The sequence below is a fragment of the Carassius gibelio genome, chromosome B1 (genome assembly GCF_023724105.1).
Source record: "Carassius gibelio isolate Cgi1373 ecotype wild population from Czech Republic chromosome B1, carGib1.2-hapl.c, whole genome shotgun sequence".
Taxonomy (NCBI): Eukaryota; Metazoa; Chordata; class Actinopteri; order Cypriniformes; family Cyprinidae; genus Carassius; species Carassius gibelio.
Window position 1 is genome coordinate 33,706,838 of NC_068396.1, and position 18,289 is coordinate 33,725,126.

General features: G+C 38.5%; 2 protein-coding genes across 2 annotated transcripts in view; both read right to left on the minus strand.

The window, feature by feature from the left end:
- Positions 1-18,289, minus strand: part of LOC127949471 (zinc finger protein 501) — a 167,043-nt gene that overhangs the window by 123,964 nt on the left and 24,790 nt on the right. The window lies entirely within an intron of this gene.
- LOC127948394 (zinc finger protein 91-like) overlaps positions 1-18,289 on the minus strand; it is an 87,993-nt gene that overhangs the window by 35,074 nt on the left and 34,630 nt on the right. The window contains exon 3 of the mRNA XM_052544830.1: positions 15,040-15,436. Coding sequence (XP_052400790.1) covers positions 15,040-15,436 — 397 coding nt within the window. The remainder of the gene's footprint in view (positions 1-15,039; positions 15,437-18,289) is intronic.

Below are 18,289 nucleotides of genomic sequence, written 5' to 3' on the forward strand. Positions count from 1 at the left end.
TCACCTGGGTGAATTGAAGTCATTCAGGTGGAAACCAGTGGCTTGGTCAACCTCTCTGGCGCTCCCCAAACACTCAACCGCAGTGTCCCCGGCCCTCCGTTACTCTGGCATTGAGCCCTCTTGAACTGCTTGTGACTTTTAACACAACCTTTGGAGTGCCAAATTGCTGATGTTTCCTATGCGTGCCACAAATGGACAGAGACAAGAGGAACCGAGTTTCACTCACAGCCAGTGTCGGTAACACCGGTCGGGCAGCCTTGCTCACTGGAAACCTGAGATGACTGTCCAATCACCAAGGGAGTTCTACAATCAAATACACAAAGGATGAACAAAGGAAACTTAAAGTTAATTAAGGTTTGGTTTGTGTAACATCAATTGAGTAAATATATATGTAGAATTGAGACGTAACAGCTTTACCTAATAATGATAAAACAAAACAAAGGAATTATGATAATAATAGTAATTATCAAAATAACCAAAAATAAGCCAAAAGAGAGAAGAAAATAATAAAAATCAAAATAAAAGACAGGAATGAAACACGGGAGAAGAAGTAGCTGGTTTTCACCACAAGGGGGGAGTACTGCCTCTCTGTGCTTAACCTGGTGAGCAGAAAACTTAATTCAAATTAAAAATTCAAAACTGGTTTAAATCAAAATTTAAAATAAGCATGTAAGAATTAAAAGGACAATCTGAATAATATCCTATAATAACAAATGATAGCTGTAAGGTATCATTAATAATTATGAAATTAATCAAACAGGGTGAAATTAATCCAAAAGGGTAAAAGTGGACATGCAGTTCAAATCAGAATTGAAAGGACAGAGATCTGTTAGTCGATTTAACAGGAGACTGCCATTAGATGGCTTACCTTCTAAGTGGGTCAATCAGTAGTTGACCTGAAACATCTAGATTTCCACTATTAAACAATCACATTAGAGAAGGGGTCATAAAGTTTTATGAGCTGGTCAGGGGTAGGATTACAACCCATGGTTCTTTTTGAGAACATTCATGCTTAAAACATTTCCCATTTACAATTCAGCAACTTTAACCACTTACACAGGATTAACCATTTTATGCAATACACAACATATTCAAAATACATCTTATTAATAAAATAACGAAGGTAAAGAAATTAAGAAAGTTTGTTTGTGTGTGTGTGCTTATGTGTGTGTGTGTGTGTGTGGGTTTGTGTCTCCTTTGAGGCTCGCACGGGTATCGTAAATAATTTAATTTAATTTAAGCCCAGCCAGGCTGGTGCCAGGCCAGGCATTTAGTGTAAAAAGGTTTCATTTGTATGCCTGAATTTAACCCATGAATCGATGACCTGCATATCCGTTACACTCAAAACAGACTTTTCCAAGCTTTATGATTGCAGTCTGATAAGTGTCAACAGTGGTTTCAATATTTAAAAAAATATATGGACACCTTGCTCGCAGGAATCCCATGTGTCCTAGCAATACTTGGATGAAATTGTAATTTCAGACAAATCCATCGAGGAACATAATGCACGGCTAAGGGTTCTACTGAAATGCTTTGCTGAAGCCAGTTGTGACTAAAACTTTTACAACTGCAGTCTTCCCAACAAAGCCACTGAACCCCTGCATTGCCTTCTTAACCATTCCACTTGTGTTCAGCCAAAATAGTAAAACGCATAAGGTACAGGCAGATTATGATGAAAAGAAACCCCTGGTAGTGGTTAACGATGCCTCACCCTATTGGCTTAGGGCTTTATTATTCCTTTTTCAAATGATGGCCAGAAAAAGCCCCTTTTCTTTGCATCCAGAACAATGATCACCACTGAGCTGAATTATGCCCAGGCCGACAAAGAATAATTTGCGGTTATTTTTGATATCAGAAAGTTTTACCAGTATCTTGCAGTCTCACACTTTGTTATTCTTCTGGACCACAAGCCCATGCTTGGACCCTTGAAAGTTAACGCCTGCCATTTTTCACCACAAATGCTACGTTTAGAGTTTGATTATTGGAGCTTACGACTATGAGCTGTGCTACAGACAAGGCACTCTGAACTATTTCGATTTACCAATCGGTCAGGAACATGCTTGTCATCAGACATTTACTTATGGTGGGCATTTACTTATCTAGGTATTCTTCATCGCTCACATTATGTGCACCGTAGTGCTCACCTTGCGCAGCTTACACGATCAACTATGACTGTATTACCAGGCAATATTCCTGTAATATCGTCCAATAAGCGACTGTTGTGGTGTCACCATTCGACTCCGTGCGGGGTGAATTTCAACTTCGCTCATTGCCAGAGATGCCTCATCCTGACTTCGCTCCGCTATCAGCCAGAGGTTTAAATGGCCTTGTTAAATGCAAGATCAGTATCAAATAAGAAATTTCTGTTAAATTACTTCTTTGTAACAAACACTCTGGACTTCATGTTCATCAGTGAAACCTGGCTTACAGAAAATGACTTAAGCCCTTTATTTGAACTTTCCCCTGTACACTGTTACTATTATAGTTGCCCTAGAACTTCCAGGCGGGGTGGAGGTGTTGCGGTCATTTTTAAGGACTGTTTCAAATGTAAGATCTTACCAGTTGATGCTTACACTAGTTTCGAGGTCTTAATGTGTAAAGTAGATCTTACTAGCCCATTGCTTTGTGTTTTGATTTAATGTATAAACCACCAAAAGTTAAAGACTTTTAAAGAGTTTTCAGATTTTCTATCCAATGTGGTTTCAAGTACTGACAAGTTGTTGATTCTTGGTGATTTTAACATACATTATTGTTGTCCTTCGAAACCTCTTGTGAGAGATTTCATTCATCTTTAAGACTCTTTTAACCTCACACAACACATATCAGGACCAACACACAAACTGGGTAACACGCTTGATCTGGTTTTATCATTAGGCCTTGATATCATTAATATATCTGTGAGTGATGCTGGGTTGTCTGATCACTGGCCAGTTTTGTTTGACAGTGTGATTTCCTGTCCTAGGCATGTAAACCAGCCTAATACCTACCATTCAAGGACTATTAACCCTTCCACTGCTTTGCAATTTATGGATGCTTTTTTGGCCCTTCCAGCTTATAGTGATATGATATCATTGCAGAATCAGAATGTTGATGAGTTGGTAAATTGTTTCAATCCTTAATATTCAGAAATTGTAAACATAATTGCCCCTTATAAAACCAAAAATCTGAAATCAAAAAATCAACCATGGTTCAATAGTGACATAAAAGTTAAGAAAAAATGTAGAAGAGCAGAAAGACAATGGGAAAAGGACAAATTACAGATCTCAAATCAATTCTTACAGAGCAACTTGTCTGACTTCCAAGAAGCAGTTTGCTCTAACATAATCTCAAAATATTCCCATTGTCCTAAAATACTATTTTCTACATTACATTCAGTATTAAACCCTTCTAGACTGGCTGGCCGAGAACCTAGCCTAGACTTATGTGAGAAGTTCTGTAACTTATTTAGAAACAAAGTTACTCAAATTAGGGCACAGATCTCTAGTAATTTAACTCAGAATTATCAATATGCAAATGTTTGCCCCTCTGCTTTTTCTAATTTTCACACTCTAAGCTGTTGAGCATTATCTCTAACATGAATCCAACCACTTGCTCTTTTGATGCCATTCCCACAAAGTTAATAAAGGATGTTCTGTCTTCTGTGTTGCCAAGTCTACTTTCTATTATCGATAGCTCCTTGCAAACGGGTACTGTACCATTCTACCTTAAACAGGCTTTGGTCAATCCTTTACTCAAAAAAGGTAATCTCGATCTTTCTGATTTTAATAAACTTACATTTTTGCACAAAGTTCTGCAAAAGTGTGTCCTAAATCAAATGATCCCCTATTTAATCTATAACAATATTCTGGATCCCTTTCAGTCTGGCTTCAGAGCTAAACACAGTACTGAATCTGCACTTTTGAGGGTAGTAAATGACCTCTTACTATCTGTAGAATCTGGTAACTGTACTATTCTTCTATTATTGGATTTAAGTGTGGCTTTTGATACTGTGGATCATCATATCTTGTTAAAGAGATTGGACCTTGAAGTTGGCATTCGTGTTGGTGCACTAGATTGGTTTGCATCACATCTCGCAAACAGGAATTTTTTGATGGAAACTGGAGAATTTTCATTAAGCTCAGTTCCCATCACTTGTGGGGTGCCCCAGGGCTCAATTCTGGGCCCAATCTTATTTTCCTTATTCTTACTCCCTCATTGTTTAATTTTTGTGTCCCATAAAGTTTCATATCACATTTATGCCGATGACACTCAGCTCTATTTTCTATTAAAATCAGGTACTGATTCAGTTTCCTCTCTGCTAGCTTGTTTAGAGGACATTAAGGCCTGGATTGACAATAATTTCCTTCAATTAAATCAGAAGACTGGTAATATGTTGTTTGGCACTTCACACCTTTTAAATAATATAAGTTCTACCCTATGCCCCCTTCAAGATAGCATTCATGATAAAGTAAATCTGGGAGTTACTCTTGATCCTGAATTAAAATTTGATAAACAAATCAACTCTGTAGTTACAGCCAGTCTTCTGCAGCTTAGGGGACTTCACAAGCTGAAAAATATTCTAAGCTTTAGTGATTTGGAGACTGTTATTCATGCGTTTATTTCAACCAGGCTGGACTACTATAACGCTCTATATGCTGGAATATATCAGTCCTCGCTCTCGCGATTACAACTGGTACAGAATGCTGCGGCTCATTTTTTAACAGGGACAAAAAAAGAGAAACATATTACGTACACCTGTGTTATCATCACTTCATGTTCATGGCATGGCATGATTTTAAGGTTTTAGTATTTGTATTTAAATCACTTCATGGTCTTGTCCCTTCATATATTTCAGACCTTCTCCACTCGTATTGTCCAGTGAGAATGCTCAGATCTTCCACTCAGATGATATTAAATGTTCCAAAATCTCAACTTAAATCCAAAGGTGACCGAGCATTCTCAGTTCTTGGTCCTAAGCTCTGGAATTCCCGACCTTTGTCTATTAGACTTTCCCCTACACTTACATTAAAATCTTCTCTTAAAACTTACTGTTTTTCTCAGGCATATGTGTAATTTGATATTAACTATTAAATTAATATATATTTTTTTAGTCTTAAATATTGTTTTAAATTGCATGATGTTTCTTATTATTACTTTTGTTTTGGTTTATTTTCATATTTTATTATTATCATTTAAATTGTATTGTACAAGGATGTTTTGTTTGGTATGGTGTGCAGCACTTTGGTCAGCATGTATGCTGTTTTAAAGGGCTATATAAATAAACTTGACTTGACTTACACACACCCTAGTAACACCATGGCAGATGTAGCACATCTAAATTTCATTCACTATACTTTTACTAACGGTCACCTAGTTAAGATTCAAATGTACTACCTGCTCAGACAGTATGTGATTTCAGATGCACAATTATCTTTGGATTCCTTGAGACTTAGCAAATATGAATAGTAAAACTTCCCTTAAAATGGACTTTGTCTCTAATGCAAATTAAAGTAAATGACAGTAATTTCTAGCCAAGATGTGGCAGTATTAAAATACTGTTAAAAGAAGCTGTTTTTGTGTTCACATTAGGTCAATAATCCAAACACACATACACTTTAATTCTATCTGACGTTACAGTGAAGTTAAAGTAGATGCCACAAAATGATTTTTCACTTCTATCCAATAAATATCTTACCTTACATGGCAGCATACATGCTATGTAAGAACAGTAATTAAATGGATAATGAAAAAACCATGGCTCTTTGAATCCCTCCCAGCAATGAAAATAAAAATAGAATGCAATTGCTAGTTATTCTCTCAATCTTTATGCCACTTCATCGCATAAAATATGATTAACAGCCCTATGTACAGTGGGGCAATAAAGTATTTAGTCAGCCAACAATTGTGCAAGTTCTCCCACTTAAAAAGATGAGAGAGGCCTGTAATTTTCATCATAGGTAAACTTCTACTATGAAAGACAAAATGAGAAAAAAAAAAATCCAGAAAATCACATTGTAGGATTTTTAATGAATTTATTTGCAAATATGGTGGAAAATAAGTATTTGGTGACCTACAAACAAGCAAGATTTCTGGCTCTAACGCCACCAGGGACTCAAATCCTGCAGTGCTAGATCTGTCCCCCTGCTTAAGCCAGTATGTGACAAGTGGGGCTGGCCGAGAGCCGTGGGAACGGAGCGAGGCCGATGGAGTGATTTGGTAAAGAGCGACACCTGCGACACTCACCGGTCTCGAGTCCCACAGAGGAGATCGGAAGGATACAAAAGAGGAACGATGGCAGTGAAGAAAGAGAGAGGACCAGGCCTGGGCCTTATTTTGTGTTTTGGTTTTTGTTTGTGTGCGACAGTCATCCCCGAGGGGCTGTCGCGCTGTTTTGTGTTGATTTTGGTAATTAAAGTTTAATTTCATTGTCTGCCGGTTCCCGCTTCCTTCTTCCCGCGATTCTGAAGTTTTTGTATATCATTACCTTGGTGCCGAAACCTGGGAGGAAGGAGGGACGCACTGCTGAAGATCCCTTGCCGCTGTGGTGAACCCGTGGTGCCATCGAGCAAGTCGAGGGAGTGTGCCACTGTCGACGCTCGAGGTGGTGGGCTGTAGTGAGTTGCTGGGGACAGACGAACTCACTGCCGGCTGCGATGTGGAGGGGCGGCTGCCATCCATGAGGTAGCGGAAGAGTCGGCGCCGTTCACCAGGGGGCCGGAGCCTGCTGCTGTCCACAATGATGGGGAGGAGCAGGGAACGGGTCACTCCTACCGGCTGCCCAACACCGGAGGAGCCGTTGCCATCCCCTCTCCCCTCATCCTTCCATCTCCTTTTCTCTCGGCTCGTCTGTTCTACTCCCAGGTTCCCGCAGGTCACTTTGAACGGTCCCCCCGGAGGGAGGGGAGGGGGTGGAGCGCAGTCTCGTGGGTACCCCACAGCCTGCGAAGGGGGTATGTCACGAGTGGGGCGGGGCCAAGAGTAGTGGGAGCGGAGCAAGCTGGTGGAGTGATTTGGAAATTAGTGACACTGACCGGTCTCGCGTCCCACAGAGGAGATCGGAAAGATACGTTGCTTGCTTGCTGTTTTTCTGCAAAGTGATCAGGACGACTGATCCGTGTAAATGAAAGAATGAATGGGGACATATTTCGTGAGATTTTGAGTGGAAACCTCCTTCCATCAGCAAGGGCATTGAAGATGAAACATGGCTGGGACTTTCAGCATGACAATGATCCCAAACATACCACCTGGGCAACGAAGGAGTGGCTTCGTAAGTGGCCTAGCCAGTCTCCAAATCTCAGCCTCATAGAAAATCTTAGGAGGAAGTTGAAAGTCTTTGTTGTCCAGCGACAGCCCAAAAACATCACTGCTCTAAAGGAGATCTGCATGGAGGAATGGGCCAAAATACCAGCAACAGTGTGTGAAAACCTTGTGAAGACTTACAGAAAATGTTAGACGTCTGTCATCGCCAACGAAGGGTATATAACTAAGCATTGAGATAAACTTTTCTTATTGACCAAATACTTATTTTCCACCATAATTTGCTAAAATAAATTCATAAAAAATTATACAATGTGATTTTCTGGATTTTCTTCTTTTTTTCATTTCGTCTCTTTTAGTTGAAGTGTAGCTATGATGAAAATTACAGGCCTCTCTCATCTTTTTAAAGGTCCCGTTCTTCATGATCTCATGTTTTAAACTTTAGTTAGTGTGTAATGTTGTTGTTAGAGTATAAATAATATCTGTAAAATTCTAACGCTCAAAGTTCAATGCTAAGCGAGATATTTTATTTAACAGAATTCGCCTACAAAAAATGACCCATTTGGACTACATCCCTCTAGTTCCTGCAGTAATGACTTCACTAAAACAGTTTTTTGACTAACCTCCGCCCACGTGAATTCACAAACAGGGGGTGTGGTCTTGTTGCGCTCCGGCAGAGAAAAGGAAGAGTTGTGGAAGAGTCCTGCCTGTTGGTGTCGCTGTTGGACAGTGTTTTCTCTACTTCCTGTTGGCCTTCTGTAGCTAATCTTAGCTCCGTGTAGCTGTTTTTATCACTGTCTGTTTTTTGTTTTTTTTTTAAGTTGTAAAATATAACTTGATTCACACCATATTTCTGATATTATCGATCAATCTTATCAGATTAACTTTGATTGTTCACTTTTCCGTGAGTGTAGTACACCTGCAAAGCGTTAGCACTCGTTAGCTTGTCATTAGCGTTTTCTTTTCTCCTCTCCTCTCCTCTCTCATGCTGCAGTTTTTCACAAGTTCATCAAACAACCGCAATAAGAATATTTCATCAAACACGGTGAGTAATGGCTTCGCCTGCTATCGTTATTTCCACCTCTTGCCACATACACATGTCGCTGATGAGGTATTCACATGTGATAAATGCAGGGAAATAGTTAGGCTGACAGAGAAGATTTCAGAATTAGAGACACGCATCCAAACTTTAATTGAGGACAGTAAGAATGTTAGGGCTCTAGATACGGCTTTGGATGTGTCTAGCTCAGGGAATCCTTTACATTGTCCGGTTCCGGCAACAGAGCCCCTGCAGCAGGGCAACTGGGTGACGGTGAGGCAGCTTAGTCGTGGGTCAAAACACCGCTCTTCTGTTCCGATCAAAACATTAAACAGGTTCTCTCCACTCAGTGATGCACCCACTGAGAAACCTGATGAAAGTGCTCTAGTTATTGGTGATTCTATTGTACGGAACGGGAATATAGAGACACCGGCCACCATAGTCAAATGTTTACCGGGAGCCAGAGCGCCTGATATCTTGGCAAATTTAAAAGTGCTGGCTAATGCTAAACGTAAATACAGTAAGATTGTTATTCATGCCAGCGCTAATGATGTTCGACTTCGCCAGTCGGAGATCACTAAAAATAACTTTAAAGAGGTGTGTGAACTTGCAAGCACGATGTCAGACACTGTAATATGCTCTGGTCCCCTCCCTGCTTACCGTGGTGATGAGATGCATAGCAGATTGTCATCACTCAATGGCTGGATGTCTAAGTGGTGCCCACAGAATAACATATGTTTCATAGACAATTGGACGAGCTTTTGGGGCAGACCTGACCTGTTTAAATGAGATGGTCTTCATCCCTCCTGGGGTGGCGCCACTCTTCTCTCTAGAAATATGGCAAGTAGTCTTAGAGTTCATACTTGACTAACTGGGGCCCAGGTCAGCAAGCAGACAGACTGGCTAAACCGACCGTCTGCTGGCTGCCTCACGTCACAGAGGTCAGTTCATTCTCAGGCCATAGAGACTCTTTCACCTAGATATCACACTATAGAGACTGTGTCTGTTCCCCGAACTAGAAAATACAAAAAACGTCCAAACAAAATTAAGGCTAACAATTTAATTGAGGTTCAACAAATAAAAAACAAATGCAATATGGATAAACAAATGATAAAGCTTGGCTTATTGAATATCAGATCCATTTCTACGAAAACACTTTTTGTAAATAATATGATAACTGATCATAATATAGATGTGCTCTGTTTGACAGAAACTTGGCTAAAACCTGATGATTACATTATTTGAAATGAGTCCACCCCCCAAGATTACTGTTATAAACATGAGCCGCGTCTAAAAGGGGGAGGAGTTGCTTCAATTTATAACAACGTTTTCAGGATTGCTCAGAGGGCAGGCTTCAAGTATAACTCGTTTGAAGTAATGGTGCTTCATATAACATTATCCAGAGAAACCAATGTTAATGATAAATCCCCTGTTATGTTTGTACTGACTACTGTATACAGGCCACCAGGGCACCATACAGACTTTATTAAAGAGTTTGGTGATTTTACATCCGAGTTAGTTCTGGCTGCAGATAAAGTTTTAATAGTTGGTGATTTTAATATCCATGTCGATAATGAAAAAGATGCATTGGGATCAGCATTTATAGACATTCTGAACTCTATTGGTGTTAGACAACATGTTTCAGGACCTACTCATTGTCAAAATCATACTCTAGATTTAATACTGTCACATGGAATTGATGTTGATAGTGTTGAAATTATTCAGCCAAGTGATGATATCTCAGATCATTATTTAGTTCTGTGCAAACTTCATATAGCCAAAATTGTAAATTCTACTTCTTGTTACAAGTATCAAAGAACCATCACTTCTACCACAAAAGACTGCTTTTTAAGTTATCTTCCTGATCCAAATTCCTTAGCATATCCAAAACCTCAGAACAACTTGATGATGTAACAGAAACTATGGACTCTCTCTTTTCTAGCACTTTAAATACAGTTGCTCCTTTATGCTTAAGGAAGGTTAAGGAAAACAGTTTGACACCATGGTATAATGAGCATACTCGCACCCTAAAGAGAGCAGCCCGAAAAATGGAGCGCAGCTGGAGAAAAACAAAACTAGAGGTATTTCGTATTGCTTGGCGGGAAAGTAGCATATCCTACAGAAAAGCATTAAAAACTGATAGATCTGATTACTTTTCTTCTCTTTTAGGAGAAAACAAACATAACCCCAGGTATTTATTCAATACAGTGGCTAAATTAACGAAAAATAAAGCCTCAACAAGTGTTGACATTTCCCAACAACACAACAGTAATGACTTTATGAACTACTTTACTTCTAAAATCGATACTATTAGAGATAAAATTGCAACCATTCAGCCGTCAGCTACAGTATCACATCAGACAGTGCACTATAGACCCCCTAAGGAACAGTTCCACTCATTCTCTACTATAGGAGAGGAAGAATTGTATAAACTTGTTAAATCATCTAAACCAACAACATGTATGTTAGACCCTATACCATCTAAGCTCCTAAAAGAGGTGCTTCCAGAAGTCATAGGTCCTCTTCTAACTATTATTAATTCCTCATTGTCATTAGGATATGCCCCCAAAACCTTCAAACTGGCTGTTATTAAGCCTCTCAAAAAAAAACCACAACTTGACCCCAAAGAACTTGTTAATTATAGACCAATCTCGAATCTCCCTTTTCTGTCCAAGATACTAGAAAAGGTGGTATCCTCACAATTATATTCCTTCTTAGAGAAAAATGGTATATGTGAGGATTTCCAGTCAGGATTTAGACCGTATCATAGTACTGAGACTGCTCTCCTTAGAGTTACAAATGATCTGCTCTTATCATCTGATCGTGGGTGTATCTCTCTATTAGTTTTATTGGATCTTAGTGCTGCGTTTGACACAATTGACCACAGCATTCTTTTGCATAGACTTGAACACTTTGTTGGCATCAATGGAAGTGCATTAGCATGGTTTAAATCGTACTTATATGACCGCCATCAGTTCGTAGCAGTAAATGAAGATGTATCATATCGATCACAAGTGCAGTATGGAGTACCTCAAGGCTCAGTACTAGGGCCGCTACTCTTCACGCTTTATATGTTACCCTTGGGAGATATCATCAGGAAACATGGTGTTAGCTTTCACTGTTATGCTGATGATACGCAGCTCTATATTTCCTCGCAGCCCAGTGAAACACACCAATTTGAAAAACTAATGGAATGCATAGTCAATATAAAAAAATTGGATGACGAGTAATTTCTTACTGCTAAATTCAGAAAAAACAGAGGTGTTAATTATAGGGCCAAAAAACTCTGCTTGTAATAACCTAGAACACTGTCTAAGACTTGATGGTTGCTCTGTCAATTCTTTGTCATCAGTTAGGAACCTAGGTGTGCTATTTGATTGCAATCTTTCCTTAGAAGGCCACGTTTCTAGCATTTGTAAAACTGCATTTTTCCATCTCAAAAATATATCTAAATTACGGGCCTATGTCAAATGCAGAAATGTTAATCCATGCATTTATGACTTCAAGGTTAGACTATTGTGCACGCTTAGTAAACAAACTACAGCTAGTCCAAAATGCAGCAGCAAGAGTTCTTACTAGAATCAGGAAGTATGACCATATTAGCCCGGTCCTGTCCACACTGCACTGGCTCCCTATCAAACATTGTATAGATTTTAAAATATTGCTTATTACTTATAAAGCCCTGAATGGTTTAGCACCTCAGTATTTGAATGAGCTCCTTTTACATTATACTCCTCTACGTCCACTACGTTCTCAAAACTCAGGCAATTTGATAATACCTAGAATATCAAAATCAACTGCGGGCGGCAGATCCTTTTCCTATTTGATGCCTAAACTCTGGAATAACCTACCTAACATTGTTCGGGAGGCAGACACACTCTTGCAGTTTAAATCTAGATTAAAGACCCATTTCTTTAACCTGGCATACACATACTAATATGCTTTTAATATCCAAATCTGAAGGATTTTTAGGCTGCATTAATTAGGTAAACCTGAACCGGAAACACTTCACATAACACCCTATGTACTTGCTACATCATTAGAAGAATGGCATCTACGCTAATATTTGTCTGTTTCTCTCTTGTTCCGAGGTCACCGTGGCCACCAGATCCAGTCTGTATCCAAATCAGAGAGTCACTGCAGTCGCCCGGATCCAGTACGTATCCAGACCAGATGGTGGATCAGCACCTAGAAAGGACCTCTACTGCCCAGAAAGACAGCGGAGACCAGGACAACTAGAGCCCCAGATACAGATCCCCTGTAAAGACCTTGTCTCAGAGGACCACCAGGACAAGAGCACAGGAAACAGATGATTCTTCTGCACAATCTGACTTTGCTGCAGCCTGGAACTGAACTACTTGTTTCGTCTGGTCAGAGGAGAACTGGCCCCCCAACTGAGCCTGGTTTCTCCCAAGGTTTTTTTCTCCATTCTGTCACCGATGGAGTTTCGGTTCCTTGCCGCTGTTGCCTCTGGCTTGCTTAGTTGGGGTCACTTCATCTACAGCAATATCATTGACTTAATTGCAAATAAATGCACAGACACTATTTAAACTGAACAGAGATGACATCACTGAATTCAATGATGAACTGCCTTTAACTATCATTTTGCATTATTGAGACTGTTTTCCAAATGAATGCTGTTCAGTGCTTTGACACAATGTATTTTGTTTAAAGCACTATATAAATAAAGGTGATTGATTGATTGATTGATTTTCATCTCGGAGTCCAATCATCTTTGTTTGGGCTTCCCAGGGATGCTGTACTTAGAGATCAATTTTTACAATTTATGTTTAACTCGGCTCCCGAAAATTATAATCCACATGTAAAACTATGTGCAGCACATTAGAACTAGGAAGTCATCAGCCTGTTTTGATGACAGTGAATACAGCGGTATACAGATAGGTGAATTGTGTGAAAAATACTGTTTTTTTACACGCGAAACATGAACACATTATATTTCACACTGTAAACACAATCAAAGCTTTAAAAAAAAAACACGAAAAACGGGACCTTTAAGTGGGAGATTGCACAATTGGTGGCTGACTAAATACTTTTTTACCTCACTGTAATCCAGGTACTTATGTTTTTTTTGTGATGATGATTTTTAATAGTTCTGTCTTGTTTAACAGAAAATCACTGATCTACTCAGCCAAACATGACATTATATACAGCACTTGGATCAATCCACCACATTAAAAAGTTCACTGCCACCTACTGGCAGTAAGAACTCAATGAAGACTTTCAGGACGAGCCAAACAAGATTTCTTTCCCAGATTGACTGATGAAAGTCACTCTGATGATTCTGGAGCAGTTTGTTCTTTAGCGTGTTTGTTCTGGTGGGTCTGAAAACTACCTAAATAAGCAAATCTCTCGCCGCAGATGGAGCAGGAGTAAGGTTTCTCTCCTGTATGAACTCGCTGATGGACCTTAAGGACGTCTGATCGAGCAAACGTCTTTTCACACTGTGAGCATTTGAACGGTCTTTCTCCAGTATGAGTCCTCTTGTGGTTTTGAAATATATTATGTTTACTGAAATTCTTCCCACAGACGCTGCAGTGATACGGTTTTTCTCCGGTGTGGACTCGCTTATGAAATGTAAAAGAACATGGATCAGAGAAGCTCTTCCCGCAGTGGGCGCACAGATATGGTTTCTCTCCGGTGTGAATCCTCTCATGACTGTTCAGAGCAGTTCTTTGACGGAATCGTTTGTCGCAGTGTTTGCACTGATACGGTTTCTCATCAGAATGGATTCTCTGGTGTGACTTTAGAGAGCTTGAGTCTGTGAAGGCTTTCCCACATTCACTGCACTGATACGGTCTCTCATTAGTGTGCAAACGTATATGTGTCTTCAGATGAGATCCATAATTGAATCTTCTCTCGCAGTGCGGACACTTGTATGGTCTTTCTCCTGTGTGGATTCGCTTATGAGCATCAAGATTTCCTTTGGTGCTGTAATGCTTGTTACATTCACTGCAGTGGAAAGACTTTTCACTGTGAGTCTTTAAGTGAAGTTTTAAACTAGAATGAATGAAAAAAACCTTCCCGCACTGTTCACAATGAAACTCCTTCTTCCCGTTGTGCTCTTTTGAATGAAGTCTCTTCTCTTCTGCGGTAGCAAAGCTGATGTTGCATCTCCTACAGCTAAAGCTTTTCTGTTCTGTGTGTTTTCTCTCGTGTCTCTTTAAATGACTCTCTGAACTCAGTGTTTTTCCACAGGTGCTGCAGGAGAAACTCTTGACCGTCAGCTGCTCTTTAGATGTTAAGTCTGTCTCTCCATCAGAAGATGAACAGCCTTTATCATCTGAAATAAACAAAAATGATTATACATTTTGGGATTTAAAACATATTAGAGATTTGTGCAATCGCAATGCATTTCTTCCATGATTTTATAATTTATGCATTTTATGCATTTAGCATACGGTTTTATCCAAAGCAACTTACAGTGTATTCAGGCTATCAGTTTTTACCTAACATGATAAATTATAATAATTAACAAATGTAATAATAATAGTAATTCGATTTTTGGTCAAATCATGCAGACTTACAAACAGGCACAGCAAATCTGTCTCTCTTAAAAAAACACATTAAAGATCTCAATAGAGGAAAAATTATAAAAATCATTTGCCATTATGTTCCCAAATATAAAATTTTTATTGATCAGATCATCAGAGACCATCAGTTAATATGAACCTGATCCTGCAGAGTCTCTGCTGACATTCAAGTGTAATGAAAAACAAGGAAAGGTCATAAAAGGAGAAACAAACCTGGAGGAATGAAATCTTCATCATCATCATCTTCCTCCCCATTATTCTCAGCACAATCATCATCATCCTCATCATTATTCTCCTCCTCCTCCTCTTCCTCATCAGTGTGTTGTTGATTATCTGCGGTGGTTTCTTCTCCTCTGCTCTCGATCAGGTTCCTGCAGTCCACCAGTTTGACGGAGCACATCTTCAGCGGCGTCTGCAGCATCTGCTGTTCTCCAGCGTTACAGTCAGAGGTTTGATCAGTGGATTCATGATCCTGAGCGTCAGTATAACAGAGTAAAGTGAGGCTGAGCTCTGAGTCCTGTGTGTCTCTGGATCTCTGATCTCTGACGCTCCAGACTGAATCCTGAGCTTCTGTCCCATCAGTCTCACGCACCCAAACCTGCTCCACATCCTGACAAACACAATCAGTAATATATCTAGTGAGAGTATGATTAACAATAAGACATTGATTCACACAACAATCAGTCCATATTAGCAGCTAAAGATGAAATGAAGATCTGTTCAAACCTCTCTGTTCAGTTTGTCTCCTCTTTCTCTCAGCTTTGCCTCCAGTGAAGCCACCTCTTTCTTCAGCTGACAGATTTCTGTGATGAAATCCTCAATATCCAGCATGGACAGATCAGTTCCTACTGATTTACAGCAGACCACATCCACCTGCGTTTTCATGCTCAACATCTGAACACAACAAATCTAGCTTATTACAAGATGCATTTATAATGAACTAAACCAAAACAAAAAATCTGAGCATTACTACACAGAACTGAATAGCCAATAGAAAATAAACTTTTGGAGAATATTCAGAAACATTAATCTCAAATATAAATGTATTTGTTTAGAATCATTTGTTTAATTTCATTTCCAAGAAGGAATATCTCTATATTGTATTAATATCTATCAATCACTTTAATTAAGCTACATTTAATAAACGAAATGCTATAACTTAAATATGATTGAGGTAACATTTTTGATACATAAGTGTTTGAATAAAAGGCACATGATTTTCAAGTTTTTTTCATTCTACCAAAATAGAGATATGTTTAACTATTAGGAATAAATATTTGTCAAGCTCGGGAACTCAAAAAATAATAATTATGGGTAGATTGTTCAGACACTGGCCATGAAAATATTCCACTCTATTAGGGACATATGGATAGTTATCACAACATGTTAATCGTGTAAATGTTAAACAATAAGGAGCTTTTCTTGGATAATATGCGTCCCTTATGCCATCTCTTTTGTTTTTCAAAATAAAAAATTATTGATGAATTAAATGCATCTAAATTATTAAGAGCAGGTACTTTTTTGTGCCCATTTTTGCCAATAGGGTAGTAAATAATACAAAACATGTACTCAAAAACATATATATGCTATTAGACCTCACAAAATAAGACAAAAGTATGCCAAACATTTAACGTTGCTGTCAAATTATTTAAAATGACTTGTCTAATAGGGTGGAGTGGGTGGAGCATAACAGGATGGAATGGATCGAGCATAACAGGGTGGAATGGAGAGATCATAACATTTTATTTTGGAGGGGAATTTGGCATTTCCATCCCTTCTTATTCGATACTTAGAATGCACATTAAAAGAGGGTGTTAGAAACAAATTCCTGCACTTGAAAAAATGGGCTTTGCAGGAACTGAACATTTTAAGCTAAATTAGCCATAGCTCTGAGTGATCAACATTTAGCTAGCTAACCTTCTACTGATTCACAGAACTTTTTTAACTATGTCAGATTTGTTTTTTTGTTTTTTTTGATAGGACAAACATTCTTCACAATATAGCCTAACAGGGTGGAATTTAAGGGTGGGACAACCAGGATAACATTTCAAAAACTAAAAAACAAAGTTTACCTCAGTTTGTACGGTTGAATTCCAGTGGGAAAAATAAATGAAAATGGTCTTAATTGAAATTGCACTTGGTTTTGGAAGGCAAGAAAGTATATACTAACAAAGTGGAAAATGACTTTAGGGACATGGTAATTGAAGAAAACTATAAAAATAAAACAAGATATAACTTCACATGATTTATATGTATGATTAGAGGCAGTTTAGCCTAGTCTATAACATACTTTCAACATTTTTATAATTTCATTTCTTGTGGAAGTTGATTACTTTGCACTGATGACAAAATTTAATGGATACATCAATAAAAGATGCGTACAATGCAAACTAGTATTTATAATGTATATTATCTCGGTTAAAGTGATGAAGACCTAAATATCCAATTTAATCAATTTCTTATAAATATTTGACTCGTTTTAGAGAAAATATGAATAAATCATTCAAACCCAAATGTCACTATATACACCAACAGTGACCCACTTATAAAGTTATATGCTGGACACTGTTACTTTAGGCTAATCATGAATTTACCATTGTTTTGCTGTAATTAAAACCATGGTAAATTTGTGCTTAGCCTAATGTGGTTTTATTATAAATACCTAAGTTAAACTATGGTTACTTTAGTAAAACCTATGGCTTAATTCAAACCAGATATGGATAACAAACTCTTCATTCAAGCTCATTAGCGTGCTAAAGGTAACAAAACATAAAGAGTTAAAACACGTACCGAGTCTGTAGCCTCCAACAGTCTTTTCTTCTTCAGTGGTTTTACCGGTGGATTTACTGGACTAAGATGGTCACAGCGCCCCCTACAGTTCGAGAAGTGCTAATCTCTCTGAGTCAGAACGACTGCGTGTTAGTAGATATTCTGTCTGCACCTGCTTTCTCACTTAAAGACTGCACATTTAATTTCAGTGTACAGCGTCATGCTTGCAAAGCCCAAAATTCACAATTACGTTTTTGAAATTTATAAACTAATGTGGTTAATGGTGTATAAATAAACACTTCATTCAAGTCATGTTGCTTAATGACAATCAAATGTGACAAACGGGACACTAAAATGAACATATGGACACTTCAGAGCCTTTCTATAGGTATGTCAATGCATTTTTTGCCTATTCTTTTGAATTCCGACATACTCGTCAAGTTATTCATGTGGTATATAATAAAGAATCATGAAATTTCATATTTGAAAGAAAGTAGGCAAAAAGTACCTGGATTAACGTCCACTTCCAGCAAGATTCTGTCATGTGACTGTAACACCATACTCAGAAATAGTTCTTGCATCCTAATTCAAATTAAAATGTACTTCCTACTCACTGTATGCAATTTCAGTACAGTTAGCCTAGGATGTCTGAAATACAGGTGCATCTAAAAAAAAATGAATATCATGGAAATGT